We start from the raw sequence: 19,786 nt of genomic DNA on the forward strand, positions 1-19,786 counted from the left end.
TATCGATGTATTGGGCTATTAGCGCCAGACTTACTGATTCCTCGAGGAATGGTTTGATTCTTATAAATTAATGTTTTAAATGTGCCAATTAATGTTTCAATTGTTATAAATTAATAGTTTAATCGTTGTTAATTGTTTGCTTAAATGTTATAAATTAATAGCTTAAGTGTTATAAATTAATAGTTTGAATGTTAGGAATTAATGGTATAAATGTAAAAATTAATAGCTTAAACGTTATGAATTTGTGACTTATTGTTGTAAATTCATGACGTAAATATTGCAAATTAATGGCTTAAATGTTATAAATTAATAGTGCAGTCCAGTGTAGACCATCCAAAATGATCTTAGGGGCTTTTGGTGATCCAAACTGGACTGTTGCGTAGTTCTTGGCTTGGTATCGTTTTCCAAAGATTAATCGACTGATTAATTTTTGGAAAACGATGCCAATTACCAGGTCTCACCACGAGGAGGTGACTACGCACGAGAACCGCCCATGGGTTATTTAACACTACACATCGATCTCGACATTCAACCTATTGGCAGAATGTCCAGTTTTGACACTACTTGACCATGGGCCTGCGTAAAGAAATAGTTGTTTCGTAGTCTAACTGCGAAACACATATCTCCAACGCAGCGCTAACATGAATCTTTACAAACGTAGAACAAGGCATACGTAACGCATCATCTATCTCCCACACAACGATTACATCGATCAGTACAAATATACAATAATTCGCATCCCTACTGGCAACATTCGGTATCAAAGACACATTTATCTAACTTGGAGCGAAAAGAAGAAGATGAAGCTACTGACACTGTCCCGAAACGGACGAGATCGCGATCTCTCGAAAGAACTAACAAACCTACGCGACGTACCCCCGTACACGAGATAACCCCGAGGTTCAACGGAAAGCCCAAGAATTGGCCGTAACTCGATTCCTGTTCCGCCGTTCGAAACTTACACGAGTCGCGGTCGATGGCGCCGACAGATGATGCCAGTGATCCACTAGTAATTCAGCCGTGGATCCAGCACATAGGCCAGCAACTTGACACACTCCAACTGAACAAGTGGAACCCGGGGAGGGACCGCTGAACAGGATTACGAAGGCAAGAGGCCCCAACTGAACAGTGGGGTCCACTCACAGGGAGGGACCGCTGAACAGGATTACCAAGGCACGAGGCCCCAACTGAACAGTGGGGTCCACTCACGGGGAGGCACCGCTGAACAGGATTACGAAGGCAATACCTCAACTGAACAGTGGGGTCCACTCCCGCGGGGCCGAACAGGATTACGGAGGACGTGAAATTGCTGGTCCCTGACCGAGTACCGAAGTACCAATCGGACAGGACTGCAGATCCACGACTGAATCCCCAACAGATTAGCAAGCATCACCGGCACGACGACAACTCCCGTGATCCGATGCAAACGTTGAGCAGTCACCAAGACAGAGCTGTCCTTGGGCGACTTACGAATCCGAAGAGTTGTCTAGAGCACATTGACCCGCACGCACCCGAAATACACGCGAGCGAGTACGCCACGCGACAGTTTGAAAGAACTGAGTGATCGCGAACCGATATATCGTGGGAACAATTTTTCCAGTATGTTAAGCGTGGGGATCAAGAGAGACGAGATCTTTATTTGTCGTTCCAAGATAGATAAGTATCTTTGTACAGAATGAGCTTACAATGTACATAACATAGGTATCTATCTTATGATTAATTAAAGCTAATACGCTCGCATCCCACGGTGTCCTGCGATGTCCCACGATGTCCCACGTTGCCCCCGCGGGGGGGTATTAGTCCAGTTTAGATCACCAAAACTATTTTGGGTGATCAAGACCAGACTATATTCAAGTAGTTTTTAGCTTGATATCGTTTTCGAATAATAATACTAATATTCGAAATAGTACTTGGTGTATTATTATTTGGAAAACGATACCAATTACCGGGACCCACCACGAGGAGGTAACTACGCTCGGGTCCCATTTACATATGAGTTTTTACGCATTGGAAGCAGAGATTGTTATTTCGACCAATCGCGGGGAGACGCAATCGCGAGGAGAGACGTCAACGGGAGTCGTAAATTCCCGTTACGATTATACTAATCGACACCACGAGTTGATCGATCCCCTGATTTCCGTTAAGATAATAGGGGTGATTAAGTTTATATAACACTGTGATTCACAGAATTATAAAATATATATTTCCAACACTTAAACTACACTGTTGAGTAGATACAAATCGTCGATAACACCTTGTCGCACGAATATGAGATAGATATGACTAATAGAGCAAGGTTCGTACAATCGAATTTCGTATGTTAGTGGACGTAGCACTAGAGGATACTTGATAGACACTAGATTTTGATGTTAGAATTCGACGTTGTCGTATGTAGAAGAAGTAAGTTAACTTGACCCTCCTGATGTAGCAGGAGAAGTCTGCGACTTGACTCTCCGAGAGTCGTAGGAGAAGTGACGAGTAGGAAACCTCCGACCAACGTGGTTCGTGAGTGACCTTGTGCATGGGAAAACCCAGCCTGTTCTATTAGACAGATGTTCGATTTTTCCTAATGGGCGCGTACCCGCTTTCTCCGTGTTTTTAATTGCGCCTAATAAACCCAAGGACCTCTCTAAAAACCAGATGTGAGTCGCAAATATTTCTAGCCTTAAGAAAGCTTTCAGGACGACGGATGGAATGCAGATAGATGTGTACACAATGCAAGAGAAAGTTATGGTTGGTCCTCAGGTTTATTGAGGGTCGAAATGACGTTACGCAGGCCGTCGGCTGGCCGGTCGCGAGAGCTGCAGCGCAGATGTTTTAGGCGACGTAACAGAGATGTAAAATTATTTTATAATAAAGCGACATTGTAGCGGCGGCATTGTTTTGTCCGGAGTTTATTTGTTTTTAAATTACTTGTAATCTAACGGTTTTGGTACTCCGAGGCAAAACAACAACACTATTTGAAATGTCCTATGACTCATGTGCAGCTACAGATAAGATGTCGTTGCCTTCGGTTAAACTACACTTGCTTCCTTGATTCCATGAATATGGTGTTGTTTCCTTGGTTTTTAGCAGACATGGAAAATTACATCTTAAAATTACACTCTGCGTTACCACTGCTTTTATACAAAGTAGTGAAATGAGAAATTAAGTACTGTATTTAAAATTAAAAAATAATGCTATATAGAAATAAAATAGCAATCCAGGGACCTGAAAGATTTCGTTAATAAAATAATACAATATAAATCATTAATTCACTCACATTGATGGTACTGATTTAAATCAATGAATGTAGAGTTGCTTCCGATTAATGGTACAACTGTTATAAATTAAGAGCACAATTACTTTGAATTAATGGGAGAATATGGTTATAAATTATTGGTATAGTTGTTAAGAATTAATGGAGGAATTGTTTTAGATTAATGGCTTAAATATTATAAATTAATGGCTTAGATGATATAAATTAATAGTTTAAATATTGTAAATTAGTGGCTTAGATGTTGTAAATTAATAGCTTAAATGTTATAATTTAATGGCTTAGATGATATAAATTAATAGTTTAAATGTTATAAATTATTGGCAAAATGTATAAAATAACAGTTCAAAAGTTAGAAATTAATGGCTTAAATGTTATAAATTAATAGCTTAAATGTTATAAATTAATGGATTAAATGTATAAAATAACACATTAAATGCTGTAAATTAATGGTTTAAATGTTATAAATTAACAGTTTAAATGTTATAAATTAATAGCTTGAATGTTATAATTTAATGGCTTAGATGATATAAATTAATAGTTTAAATGTTATAAATTAATGGCTAAATGTATAAAATAACAGTTCAAAAGTTAGAAATTAATGGCTTAAATGTTATAAATTAATAGCATAAATGTTATAAATTAATAGTTTAGACGTTATAAATTAATTCCTTAAATGTTATAAATTAATGGCTTGAATGTTATAAATTAATAGCTTAAGTGTTGTAAATTAATGGTTTAGACGTTATAAATTACTAGTTACAATGTTGTTGTTTGATATTTTTTCTTACTTACCTGATATTTATGTTCTTCTTCGATGTTCACTCTCCGGAATTTCAGGCACAAAAGAGCTCGCGCGCGACTTCCGTGTTCCTTATATAACTTAACAAGGCGTCGGTTTGTTAATCAAACGGTAACGATTTTTTGACATAGCAGGAGACGGTTTTTCCATTGTAACAAAATCAAATTGAACGATTTCTTAATTTTTATCGTAAATTGGCATCTTTTACGATTTAATACGATATCCATTTTTATCATTTTAATAGTTTCTACAAACTAAGACTAAATTCACACCTACATGATACTAGTTTTCGAGTATCGATTAGTTTGGACAAAAAGGGAAAAGAGCCTAAGGGCAGTCGATGACGTTACTGTGAAATAAGTTAAGCTATTAAATAATCAGACAGATAAAATTCATATTAAGCGTTATATTATATTATCGATATTCGTTCATTTACTCGTACTAATTAAAAAATAAAACGTTCTTTTTTCTTGAGTAACACCTACATCACTGTTTGCGATATTTAAGATTCTTATTTAATGCTTATTTAGAAGTCAGGTACCTTTTTAATTCTTCACAAGTTAAACGATTAAATTTACTCGTTATAGTTGTAACAAAAAATGGCTTTATTTCTTCAATACCGCCTGCATCGCTGTACGTGATACAGTTATTAATTATGTAGCAAATAATATGATCTAATTGGCTGTAATCGCGGTTACGTATTTCTTCGTTAAATCTATCGATGTATTGGGCTATTAGCGCCAGACTTACTGATTCCTCGAGGAATGGTTTGATTCTTATAAATTAATGTTTTAAATGTGCCAATTAATGTTTCAATTGTTATAAATTAATAGTTTAATCGTTGTTAATTGTTTGCTTAAATGTTATAAATTAATAGTTTGAATGTTAGGAATTAATGGTATAAATGTTAAAATTAATAGCTTAAACGTTATGAATTTGTGACTTATTGTTGTAAATTCATGACGTAAATATTGCAAATTAATGGCTTAAATGTTATAAATTAATAGTGCAGTCCAGTGTAGACCATCCAAAATGATCTTAGGGGCTTTTGGTGATCCAAACTGGACTGTTGCGTAGTTCTTGGCTTGGTATCGTTTTCCAAAGATTAATCGACTGATTAATTTTTGGAAAACGATGCCAATTACCAGGTCTCACCACGAGGAGGTGACTACGCACGAGAACCGCCCATGGGTTATTTAACACTACACATCGATCTCGACATTCAACCTATTGGCAGAATGTCCAGTTTTGACACTACTTGACCATGGGCCTGCGTAAAGAAATAGTTGTTTCGTAGTCTAACTGCGAAACACATATCTCCAACGCAGCGCTAACATGAATCTTTACAAACGTAGAACAAGGCATACGTAACGCATCATCTATCTCCCACACAACGATTACATCGATCAGTACAAATATACAATAATTCGCATCCCTACTGGCAACATTCGGTATCAAAGACACATTTATCTAACTTGGAGCGAAAAGAAGAAGATGAAGCTACTGACACTGTCCCGAAACGGACGAGATCGCGATCTCTCGAAAGAACTAACAAACCTACGCGACGTACCCCCGTACACGAGATAACCCCGAGGTTCAACGGAAAGCCCAAGAATTGGCCGTAACTCGATTCCTGTTCCGCCGTTCGAAACTTACACGAGTCGCGGTCGATGGCGCCGACAGATGATGCCAGTGATCCACTAGTAATTCAGCCGTGGATCCAGCACATAGGCCAGCAACTTGACACACTCCAACTGAACAAGTGGAACCCGGGGAGGGACCGCTGAACAGGATTACGAAGGCAAGAGGCCCCAACTGAACAGTGGGGTCCACTCACAGGGAGGGACCGCTGAACAGGATTACCAAGGCACGAGGCCCCAACTGAACAGTGGGGTCCACTCACGGGGAGGCACCGCTGAACAGGATTACGAAGGCAATACCTCAACTGAACAGTGGGGTCCACTCCCGCGGGGCCGAACAGGATTACGGAGGACGTGAAATTGCTGGTCCCTGACCGAGTACCGAAGTACCAATCGGACAGGACTGCAGATCCACGACTGAATCCCCAACAGATTAGCAAGCATCACCGGCACGACGACAACTCCCGTGATCCGATGCAAACGTTGAGCAGTCACCAAGACAGAGCTGTCCTTGGGCGACTTACGAATCCGAAGAGTTGTCTAGAGCACATTGACCCGCACGCACCCGAAATACACGCGAGCGAGTACGCCACGCGACAGTTTGAAAGAACTGAGTGATCGCGAACCGATATATCGTGGGAACAATTTTTCCAGTATGTTAAGCGTGGGGATCAAGAGAGACGAGATCTTTATTTGTCGTTCCAAGATAGATAAGTATCTTTGTACAGAATGAGCTTACAATGTACATAACATAGGTATCTATCTTATGATTAATTAAAGCTAATACGCTCGCATCCCACGGTGTCCTGCGATGTCCCACGATGTCCCACGTTGCCCCCGCGGGGGGGTATTAGTCCAGTTTAGATCACCAAAACTATTTTGGGTGATCAAGACCAGACTATATTCAAGTAGTTTTTAGCTTGATATCGTTTTCGAATAATAATACTAATATTCGAAATAGTACTTGGTGTATTATTATTTGGAAAACGATACCAATTACCGGGACCCACCACGAGGAGGTAACTACGCTCGGGTCCCATTTACATATGAGTTTTTACGCATTGGAAGCAGAGATGTAAAATTATTTTATAACAATCCGACATTGTAGCGGCGGCATTGTTTTGTCCGGAGTTTATTTGTTTTTAAATTACTTGTAATCTAACGGTTTTGGTACTCCGAGGCAAAACAACAACACTATTTGAAATGTCCTATGACTCATGTGCAGCTACAGATAAGATGTCGTTGCCTTCGGTTAAACTACACTTGCTTCCTTGATTCCATGAATATGGTGTTGTTTCCTTGGTTTTTAGCAGACATGGAAAATTACATCTTAAAATTACACTCTGCGTTACCACTGCTTTTATACAAAATAGTGAAATGAGAAATTAAGTACTGTATTTAAAATTAAAAAATAATGCTATATAGAAATAAAATAGCAATCCAGGGACCTGAAAGATTTCGTTAATAAAATAATACAATATAAATCATTAATTCACTCACATTGATGGTACTGATTTAAATCAATGAATGTAGAGTTGCTTCCGATTAATGGTACAACTGTTATAAATTAAGAGCACAATTACTTTGAATTAATGGGAGAATATGGTTATAAATTATTGGTATACTTGTTAAGAATTAATGGAGGAATTGTTTTAGATTAATGGCTTAAATATTATAAATTAATGGCTTAGATGATATAAATTAATAGTTTAAATATTGTAAATTAGTGGCTTAGATGTTTTAAATTAATAGCTTAAATGTTATAATTTAATGGCTTAGATGATATAAATTAATAGTTTAAATGTTATAAATTAATGGCTAAATGTATAAGATAACAGTTCAAAAGTTAGAAATTAATGGCTTAAATGTTATAAATTAATAGCTTAAATGTTATAAATTAATGGCTTAGATGTATAAAATAACACTTTAAATGCTGTAAATTAATGGTTTAAATGTTATAAATTAACAGTTTAAATGTTATAAATTAATAGCTTGAATGTTATAATTTAATGGCTTAGATGATATAAATTAATAGTTTAAATGTTATAAATTAATGGCTAAATGAATAAAATAACAGTTCAAAAGTTAGAAATTAATGGCTTAAATGTTATAAATTAATAGATTTAATGTTATAAATTAATAGCTTAAATGTATAAAATAACACTTTAAATGTTGTAAATTAATGGCTTAGATGTTGTTAATTAATAGTTTAAATGTTATAAAATAATAGCTTAAATGTATAAAACAACAGTTTAAATGTTGTAAATTAGTGGCTCAGATGTTGTCAATTAATTGCTTAAATGTTAGAAATTAATGGCTTAAATGTTAGAAATTAATAGTTTAAATGTTATAAATTAATTGCTTAAATGTTATAAATTAATGGCTTAAATGTATAAAATAACACTTTGAATGCTGTAAATTAATGGTTTAAATGTTATAAATTAACAGTTTAAATGTTATAAATTAATAGCTTGAATGTTATAATTTAATGGCTTAGATGATATAAATTAATAGTTATATGTTATAAATTAATGGCTAAATGTATAAAATAACACTTTAAATGTTGTAAATTAATGGCTTAGATGTTGTTAATTAATAGCTTAAATGTTATAAAATAATAGCTTAAATGTATAAAACAACAGTTTAAATGTTGTAAATTAGTGGCTCAGATGTTGTCAATTAATTGCTTAAATGTTAGAAATTAATGCCTTAAATGTTAGAAATTAATAGTTTAAATGTTAGAAATTAATAGCTTAAATGTTATAAATTAATGGCTTAAATGTATAAAATAACACATTAAATGCTGTAAATTAATGGTTTAAATGTTATAAATTAACAGTTTAAATGTTATAAATTAATAGCTTGAATGTTATAATTTAATGGCTTAGATGATATAAATTAATAGTTTAAATGTTATAAATTAATGGCTAAATGTATAAAATAACAGTTCAAAAGTTAGAAATTAATGGCTTAAATGTTATAAATTAATAGCATAAATGTTATAAATTAATAGTTTAGACGTTATAAATTAATTCCTTATATGTTATAAATTAATGGCTTGAATGTTATAAATTAATAGCTTAAGTGTTGTAAATTAATGGTTTAGACGTTATAAATTACTAGTTACAATGTTGTTGTTTGATATTTTTTCTTACTTACCTGATATTTATGTTCTTCTTCGATGTTCACTCTCCGGAATTTCAGGCACAAAAGAGCTCGCGCGCGACCTCCGTGTTCCTTATATAACATAACAAGGCGTCGGTTTGTTAATCAAACGGTAACGATTTTTTGACATAGCAGGAGACGGTTTTTCCATTGTAACAAAATCAAATTGAACGATTTCTTAATTTTTATCGTAAATTGGCATCTTTTACGATTTAATACGATATCCATTTTTATCATTTTAATAGTTTCTACAAACTAAGACTAAATTCACACCTACATGATACTAGTTTTCGACTATCGATTAGTTTGGACAAAAAGGGAAAAGAGCCTAAGGGCAGTCGATGACGTTACTGTGAAATAAGTTAAGCTATTAAATAATCAGACAGATAAAATTCATATTAAGCGTTATATTATATTATCGATATTCGTTCATTTACTCGTGCTAATTAAAAAATAAAACGTTCTTTTTTCTTGAGTAACACCTACATCACTGTTTGCGATATTTAAGATTCTTATTTAATGCTTATTTAGAAGTCCTTTTTAATTCTTTTTTAATTCTTCACAAGTTAAACGATTAAATTTACTCGTTATAGTTGTAACATAAAATGGCTTTATTTCTTCAATACCGTCTGCATCGCTGTACGTGATACAGTTATTAATTATGTAGCAAATAATATGATCTAATTGGTTGTAATCGCGGTTACGTATTTCTTCGTTAAATCTATCGATGTATTGGGCTATTAGCGCGAGACTTACTGATTCCTCGAGGAATGGTTTGATTCTTATAAATTAATGTTTTAAATGTGCCAATTATTGTTTCAATTGTTATAAATTAATAGTTTAATCGTTGTTAATTATTTGCTTAAATGTTATAAATTAATAGCTTAAGTGTTATAAATTAATAGTTTGAGTGTTAGGAATTAATGGTATAAATGTAAAAATTAATAGCTTAAATGTTATGAATTTGTGACTTATTGTTGTAAATTCATGACGTAAATATTGTAAATTAATGGCTTAAATGTTATAAATTAATAGTGCAGTCCAGCGTAGATCATCCAAAATGATCTTAGCGGCTTTTGTTGAACCAAACTGGACTGTTGCGTAGGTCTTGGCTTGGTATCGTTTTCCAAAGATTAATCGACTGATTAATTTTTGGAAAACGATGCCAATTACCAGGTCTCACCACGAGGAGGTGACTACGCACGAGACCCGCCCATGGGTTATTTAACACTACACATCGATCTCGACATTCAACCTATTGGCAGAATGTCCAGTTTTGACACTACTTGACCATGGGCCTGCGTAAAGAAATAGTTGTTTCGTAGCCTAACTGCGAAACACATATCTCGAACGCAGCGCTAACATGAATCTTTACAAACGTAGAACAAGGCATACGTAACGCATCATCTATCTCCTACACAACGATTACATCGATCAGTACAAATAAACAATAATTCGCATCCCTACTGGCAACATTCGGTATCAAAGACACATTTATCTAACTTGGAGCGAAAAGAAGAAGATGAAGCTACTGACACTGTCCCGAAACGGACGAGATCGCGATCTCTCGAAAGAACTAACAAACCTACGCGACGTACCCCCGTACACGAGATAACCCCGAGGTTCAACGGAAAGCCCAAGAATTGGTCGTAACTCGATTCCTGTTTCGCCGTTCGAAACTTACACGAGTCGCGGTCGATGGCGCCGACAGATGATGCCAGTGATCCACTAGTAATTCAGCCGTGGATCCAGCACATAGGCCAGCAACTTGACACACTCCAACTGAACAAGTGGAACCCGGGGAGGGACCGCTGAACAGGATTACGAAGGCAAGAGGCCCCAACTGAACAGTGGGGTCCACTCACAGGGTGGGACCGCTGAACAGGATTACCAAGGCACGAGGCCCCAACTGAACAGTGGGGTCCACTCACGGGGAGGGACCGCTGAACAGGATTACGAAGGCAATACCTCAACTGAACAGTGGGGTCCACTCCCGCGGGGCCGAACAGGATTACGGAGGACGTGAAATTGCTGGTCCCTGACCGAGTACCGAAGTACCAATCGGACAGGACTGCAGATCCACGACTGAATCCCCAACAGATTAGCAAGCATCACCGGCACGACGACAACTCCCGTGATCCGATGCAAACGTTGAGCAGTCACCAAGACAGAGCTGTCCTTGGGCGACTTACGAATCCGAAGAGTTGTCTAGAGCACATTGACCCGCACGCACCCGAAATACACGCGAGCGAGTACGCCACGCGACAGTTTGAAAGAACTGAGTGATCGCGAACCGATATATCGTGGGAACAATTTTTCCAGTATGGTAAGCGAGGGGATCAAGAGAGACGAGATCTTTATTTGGCGTTCCAAGATAGATAAGTATCTTTGTACAGAATGAGCTTACAATGTACATAACATAGGTATCTATCTTATGATTAATTAAAGCTAATACGCTCGCATCCCACGGTGTCCTGCGATGTCCCACGATGTCCCACGTTGCCCCCGCGGGGGGGGGGGGGGGTATTAGTCCAGTTTAGGTCACCAAAACTATTTTGGGTGATCAAGACCAGACTGTATTCAAGTAGCTTTTGGCTTGATATCGTTTTCGAATAATAATACTAATATTCGAAATAGTACTTGGTGTATTATTATTTGGAAAACGATACCAATTACCGGGACCCACCACGAGGAGGTAACTACGCTCGGGTCCCATTTACATATGAGTTGTTACGCATTGGAAGCAGAGATGTAAAATTATTTTATAATAAAGCGACATTGTAGCGGCGGCATAGTTTTGTCCGGAGTTTATTTGTTTTTAAATTACTTGTAATCTAACGGTTTTGGTACTCCGAGGCAAAACAACAACACTATTTGAAATGTCCTATGACACATGTGCAGCTACAGGTAAGATGTCGTTGCCTTCGGTTAAAATATACTTGCTTCCTTGATTCCATGAATATGGTGTTGTTTCCTTGGTTTTTAGCAGACATGGAAAATTACATCTTAAAATTACACTCTGCGTTACCACTGCTTTTATACAAAATAGTGAAATGAGAAATTAAGTACTGTATTTAAAATTAAAAAATAATGCTATATAGAAATAAAATAGCAATCCAGGGACCTGAAAGATTTCGTTAATAAAATAATACAATATAAATCATTAATTCACTCACATTGATGGTACTGATTTAAATCAATGAATGTAGAGTTGCTTCCGATTAATGGTACAACTGTTATAAATTAAGAGCACAATTACTTTGAATTAATGGGAGAATATGGTTATAAATTATTGGTATAGTTGTTAAGAATTAATGGAGGAATTGTTTTAGATTAATGGCTTAAATATTATAAATTAATGGCTTAGATGATATAAATTAATAGTTTAAATATTGTAAATTAGTGGCTTAGATGTTGTAAATTAATAGCTTAAATGTTATAAATTAATGGCTAAATGTATAAAATAACAGTTCAAAAGTTAGAAATTAATGGCTTAAATGTTATAAATTAATAGCTTAAATGTTATAAATTAATAGCTTGAATGTATAAAACAACAGTTTGAATGTTGTAAATTAGTGGCTCAGATGTTGTCAATTAATTGCTTAAATGTTAGAAATTAATGGCTTAAATGTTAGAAATTAATAGTTTAAATGTTATAAATTAATTGCTTAAATGTTATAAATTATTGGCATAAATGTATAAAATAACACTTTAAATGCTGTAAATTAATGGCTTAAATGTTATAAATTAATAGCATAAATGTTATAAATTAATAGTTTAGACGTTATAAATTAATTCCTTAAATGTTATAAATTAATGGCTTGAATGTTATAAATTAATAGCTTAAGTGTTGTAAATTAATGGTTTAGACGTTATAAATTACTAGTTACAATGTTGTTGTTTGATATTTTTTCTTACTTACCTGATATTTATGTTCTTCTTCGATGTTCACTCTCCGGAATTTCAGGCACAAAAGAGCTCGCGCGCGACCTCCGTGTTCCTTATATAACATAACAAGGCGTCGGTTTGTTAATCAAACGGTAACGATTTTTTGACATAGCAGGAGACGGTTTTTCCATTGTAACAAAATCAAATTGAACGATTTCTTAATTTTTATCGTAAATTGGCATCTTTTACGATTTAATACGATATCCATTTTTATCATTTTAATAGTTTCTACAAACTAAGACTATATTCACACCTACATGATACTAGTTTTCGACTATCGATTAGTTTGGACAAAAAGGGAAAAAAGCCTAAGTGCAGTCGATGACGTTACTGTGAAATAAGTTAAGCTATTAAATAATCAGACAAATAAAATTCATATTAAGCGTTATATTATATTATCGATATTCGTTCATTTACTCGTGCTAATTAAAAAATAAAACGTTCTTTTTTCTTGAGTAACACCTACATCACTGTTTGCGATATTTAAGATTCTTATTTAATGCTTATTTAGAAGTCAGGTACCTTTTTAAGTCTTCACAAGTTAAACGATTAAATTTACTCGTTATAGTTGTAACATAAAATGGCTATATTTCTTCAATACCGCCTGCATCGCTGTACGTGATACAGTTATTAATTATGTAGCAAATAATATGATCTAATTGGTTGTAATCGCGGTTACGTATTTCTTCGTTAAATCTATCGATGTATTGGGCTATTAGCGCGAGACATACTGATTCCTCGAGGAATGGTTTGATTCTTATAAATTAATGTTTTAAATGTGCCAATTATTGTTTCAATTGTTATAAATTAATAGTTTAATCGTTGTTAATTATTTGCTTAAATGTTATAAATTAATAGCTTAAGTGTTATAAATTAATAGTTTGATTGTTAGGAATTAATGGTATAAATGTAAAAATTAATAGCTTAAATGTTATGAATTTGTGACTTATTGTTGTAAATTCATGACGTAAATATTGTAAATTAATGGCTTAAATGTTATAAATTAATAGTGCAGTCCAGCGTAGATCATCCAAAATGATCTTAGCGGCTTTTGTTGAACCAAACTGGACTGTTGCGTAGGTCTTGGCTTGGTATCGTTTTCCAAAGATTAATCGACTGATTAATTTTTGGAAAACGATGCCAATTACCAGGTCTCACCACGAGGAGGTGACTACGCACGAGACCCGCCCATGGGTTATTTAACACTACACATCGATCTCGACATTCAACCTATTGGCAGAATGTCCAGTTTTGACACTACTTGACCATGGGCCTGCGTAAAGAAATAGTTGTTTCGTAGCCTAACTGCGAAACACATATCTCCAACGCAGCGCTAACATGAATCTTTACAAACGTAGAACAAGGCATACGTAACGCATCATCTATCTCCTACACAACGATTACATCGATCAGTACAAATAAACAATAATTCGCATCCCTACTGGCAACATTCGGTATCAAAGACACATTTATCTAACTTGGAGCGAAAAGAAGAAGATGAAGCTACTGACACTGTCCCGAAACGGACGAGATCGCGATCACTCGAAAGAACTAACAAACCTACGCGACGTACCCCCGTACACGAGATAACCCCGAGGTTCAACGGAAAGCCCAAGAATTGGTCGTAACTCGATTCCTGTTTCGCCGTTCGAAACTTACACGAGTCGCGGTCGATGGCGCCGTCAGATGATGCCAGTGATCCACTAGTAATTCAGCCGTGGATCCAGCACATAGGCCAGCAACTTGACACACTCTAACTGAACAAGTGGAACCCGGGGAGGGACCGCTGAACAGGATTACGAAGGCAAGAGGCCCCAACTGAACAGTGGGGTCCACTCACAGGGTGGGACCGCTGAACAGGATTACCAAGGCACGAGGCCCCAACTGAACAGTGGGGTCCACTCACGGGGAGGGACCGCTGAACAGGATTACGAAGGCAATACCTCAACTGAACAGTGGGGTCCACTCCCGCGGGGCCGAACAGGATTACGGAGGACGTGAAATTGCTGGTCCCTGACCGAGTACCGAAGTACCAATCGGACAGGACTGCAGATCCACGACTGAATCCCCAACAGATTAGCAAGCATCACCGGCACGACGACAACTCCCGTGATCCGATGCAAACGTTGAGCAGTCACCAAGACAGAGCTGTCCTTGGGCGACTTACGAATCCGAAGAGTTGTCTAGAGCACATTGACCCGCACGCACCCGAAATACACGCGAGCGAGTACGCCACGCGGCAGTTTGAAAGAACTGAGTGATCGCGAACCGATATATCGTGGGAACAATTTTTCCAGTATGGTAAGCGAGGGGATCAAGAGAGACGAGATCTTTATTTGGCGTTCCAAGATAGATAAGTATCTTTGTACAGAATGAGCTTACAATGTACATAACATAGGTATCTATCTTATGATTAATTAAAGCTTATACGCTCGCATCCCACGGTGTCCTGCGATGTCCCACGATGTCCCACGTTGCCCCCGCGGGGGGGGGGGGGTATTAGTCCAGTTTAGGTCACCAAAACTATTTTGGGTGATCAAGACCAGACTATATTCAAGTAGCTTTTGGCTTGATATCGTTTTCGAATAATAATACTAATATTCGAAATAGTACTTGGTGTATTATTATTTGGAAAACGATACCAATTACCGGGACCCACCACGAGGAGGTAACTACGCTCGGGTCCCATTTACATATGAGTTGTTACGCATTGGAAGCAGAGATGTAAAATTATTTTATAATAAAGCGACATTGTAGCGGCGGCATAGTTTTGTCCGGAGTTTATTTGTTTTTAAATTACTTGTAATCTAACGGTTTTGGTACTCCGAGGCAAAACAACAACACTATTTGAAATGTCCTATGACACATGTGCAGCTACAGGTAAGATGTCGTTGCCTTCGGTTAAAATACACTTGCTTCCTTGATTCCATGAATATGGTGTTGTTTCCTTGGTTTTTAGCAGACATGGAAAATTACAACTTAAAATTACACTCTGCGTTACCACTGCTTTTATACAAAATAGTGAAATGAGAAATTAAGTACTGTATTTAAAATTAAAAAATAATGCTATATAGAAATAAAATAGCAATCCAGGGACCTGAAAGATTTCGTTAATAAAATAATACAATATAAATCATTAATTCACTCACATTGATGGTACTGATTTAAATCAATGAATGTAGAGTTGCTTCCGATTAATGGTACAACTGTTATAAATTAAGAGCACAATTACTTTGAATTAATGGGAGAATATGGTTATAAATTATTGGTATAGTTGTTAAGAATTAATGGAGGAATTGTTTTAGATTAATGGCTTAAATATTATAAATTAATGGCTTAGATGATATAAATTAATAGTTTAAATATTGTAAATTAGTGGCTTAGATGTTGTAAATTAATAGCTTAAATGTTATAAATTAATGGCTAAATGTATAAAATAACAGTTCAAAAGTTAGAAATTAATGGCTTAAATGTTATAAATTAATTGCTTAAATGTTATAAATTAATAGCTTAAATGTATAAAATAACACTTTAAATGTTGTAAATTAATGGCTTAGATGTTGTTAATTAATAGCTTAAATGTTATAAAATAATAGCTTAAATGTATAAAACAACAGTTTGAATGTTGTAAATTAGTGGCTCAGATGTTGTCAATTAATTGCTTAAATGTTAGAAATTAATGGCTTAAATGTTGGAAATTAATAGTTTAAATGTTATAAATTAATTGCTTAAATGTTATAAATTATTGGCATAAATGTGTCGGAGATGTAGGGATAGCGGGCCTTTCTTTTGGAATTTTGGGAAGATTCCCAATACTTTCGGTTAAACTGTTTGTTTAACCTGTTCAATATAGTATTATAACAGTGGACTTGAGGTTGAGGTGACACTGCCGGTCACCGAACGTAGCCACGGTCTCGGGATGAACGTAGAAGTACTAATGTTGAGGGACACACGTTGTATTAACAAGTCCTGAGGCGGGAGCAATAACGGCTCTACGCGAGCCTAGTAACGGTGCCTGGAATTTTGTTGATAACCCTGATCAATATGCAATTGACAAGTGTGATCGTGTCAGTCTTCTATTTGTATGATCACCTTGGAGAGTTGATACACAACGTGAAACGATTAGTCAAAAAGATACCGAACGTCATAGCAAACGTCATTTCAAGAAAGCTTATAACTAAATGTTCAAAAAGTTGTCCCGTTGACCGTGGATTCGTTAAACCCGAGAACATTGTTTATTTAAGAGTGACTTTACGTTATACAGTTAAACCTTGTTTAATCAACTCCTGTACATATTACTGTAAATATAAACCTTTGAACAACTATAATGGCTAGTCCTAATGAAGAAACGCAAGGCGCCCCAAGAACCAGCACCAACCCAACAAACCCGATTAACCCGACATCAGAAGTGGGATCAGAGCCGTTTTTGTCCATGCGAGAGCATATAACAATCATGCGTGAGTTAATACGGACGCTTGTGACAGAACCGGGTGCGGAAAAGAAGAATCTATCGCTTCCGCGTTTTAACCCAGAAATCGCAGGTTCTGACCCAGCTGCATGGTGTGCAGTAGTAAATCTGATTATGAAAGAAAATCCCTTGCAAGGCAGTGTGTTATATTCTGCTTTGAGTTGTGCTCTAGAAGGTACAGCAGCGCAATGGCTAACGCAAGTATTGGTTGGTAGAGATATTACTTGGACAAAATTTAAAGACCTTTTCACTGCGCGTTTTGGTGGTAAAGAAACAGCTACCTCAGCGTTAATGAAGATGTCTCATGAAAAACCACTGAAAGATGAAACTATGGGAGCTTTTGGTATACGTCTCCGTTCCTTCCTGAAGGCAAGATGGGAAAATTTAACTATGGCTGAGGTGATCAACGCTACTGTTCTTTTCCAATTGGCTACGCAAGATCAGCGTATTGAACGGGTTGCACTTACAAGTGATATTAAGACTGAGGATCAATTTCTAAGTAAAATGAGAGCTTTCTCTTACGCAAAGAAGAGGCCGGTGATTGTTACGGACAACTTTTCTGCGGGTCCTGAAGCTAAACGTCATAAGCCGCCGGATTACCGGATTAAGTGTCATTACTGTGGTAACCTCGGACATAAAGTGATGGAGTGTCAAAAAAGGATAAAATTTGGGAAACAGAGGAACCCGAACGAAAGTCAATCAGCCGCTACATCGAAGGTGATATGTTTCAAGTGTCGAGAGGAGGGTCATATTGCGCCCAGTTGCCCAATGTTGCGGAAAGGGAAAAATAACGGCAGTACACCTAAAGGAAGCAGCAACTCCAAAAACGAGAAACGGGTTGATTTCTCTGTAACGGAAGCTTCCATTGGTAAATTAATTCATCTGGGTGAGTCGTATCCATTTTACTTCGACTCAGGGGCTGAGTGTTCGTTAATTAAAGAATCCGTGGCATTGAAATTTTCCGGTAAAAGAAAGACTAATACAGTAATGATGCGTGGAATAGAAGATACCTGTGTTAAATGTACTTCGCAAATTTTGTCTTTAGTATGTATTAATGGATTTACATTGGAGATAATTTTTCATGTTCTTGCTGATAGTCACTTAAAATATGATATAATGATTGGTCGTGAAATTTTGAGCCAGGGTTTTGATGTAAATATTACTCAAAACGGCATTGTTATTAATAGAGCAAAAATAATTAGTGCGTGTAGTAAAGTCAAAGAAAACGAAATCAATATTAATGAGGTTGACACTGATATTATAGGGAATGATAAAAACCGTTTGATTTCTGTTCTTGAAAAATTCAAAGACTCGTTTATTACGGGGTTTCCACGAGCTCGCGTTAATACGGGACAATTAGAGATACGGTTAATAGATCCTAACGTCACTGTGCAAAGAAGTCCTTACCGGCTTAGTGAGGAAGAGCGAAGACTTGTACGTGAAAGAATAAGCAAATTAATAGAGGCGAAAATTGTACGGCCCAGCAATTCTCCTTTCGCGAGCCCCATATTACTTGTTAAAAAGAAGGATGGTTCGGAGAGACTATGCGTGGATTAAATAAAAACACGGTTGCGGATCGGTTTCCTTTACCTCTAATAGCGGATCAAATCGCGAGATTGCAGAAAGCTAAGTACTTTATTTCCTTGGATATGGCTAGTGGGTTTCATCAAATTCCTATTCATCCAAATTCCACGGAGTATACAGCGTTTGTTACTCCAGACGGGCAATACGAATACATAACAATGCCGTTTGGGTTGAAAAATGCACCGTCCGTCTTTCAGAGAGCAATTTTTAAGGCCTTAGGAGATCTTGCTTATTCGTACGTAGTTGTATATTTGGATGATGTACTAATTACCGCTGATTCGGTTGACCAGGCTTTAGAAAGATTAGATATTGTATTGAACACCCTTGTGAACGCTGGATTTTCTTTTAATTTCTCTAAATGCTCTTTTCTAAAAACTTCGGTTCTCTATTTGGGTTATGTTATTCACAACGGTGAAGTTCGCCCCAACCCGGGTAAAATACAAGCCTTGAGTTCTTTATCCGCACCGACGACCGTTACGCAGCTCAGGCAGTTTATTGGTTTGGCTTCTTATTTTCGAAAATTTGTTCCAAAATTCTCACAAATAATGAAGCCTTTATATGCACTTACTTCTAGTAATAAAAATATAAGCTGGACGGATAGGCACGAAAAGATAAGACAAAGAATAATATCAATTCTCACCGATGAACCAGTGTTGATGATATTTGATCCTAAATATCCTATAGAATTACATACCGATGCCAGTCTGGATGGATACGGGGCTATTTTGATGCAGAAAGTTGAAGGGAAAAACAGAGTAGTGGAATATTATAGCAAAAGAACTAGTCCTGTTGAATCCAGATATCATTAGTATGAGTTGGAGACGTTAGCAGTAGTTAACGCTATTAAACATTTCCGACACTATTTGCATGGACGAGAGTTCCTTGTTGTAACGAATTGTAATTCTTTGAAGGCGTCCAGCAAT

The 19,786-nt window shown here is 36.5% G+C and overlaps 1 protein-coding gene across 1 annotated transcript; it reads left to right on the top strand.

Moving 5' to 3' along the window:
* The first annotated feature begins 17,264 nt into the window (after positions 1-17,264).
* LOC138189499 (uncharacterized) lies at positions 17,265-18,836 on the top strand. Its single transcript, XM_069131519.1, has one exon. It carries the CDS (start codon positions 17,265-17,267, stop codon positions 18,834-18,836), a length of 1,572 nt encoding a protein of 523 aa, XP_068987620.1.
* The last annotated feature ends 950 nt before the right edge of the window (positions 18,837-19,786 follow it).

The sequence above is a fragment of the Bombus flavifrons genome, unplaced genomic scaffold, assembly GCF_040668555.2.
Source record: "Bombus flavifrons isolate JBK064 unplaced genomic scaffold, iyBomFlav1_principal scaffold0095, whole genome shotgun sequence".
NCBI classification, from domain to species: Eukaryota; Metazoa; Arthropoda; class Insecta; order Hymenoptera; family Apidae; genus Bombus; species Bombus flavifrons.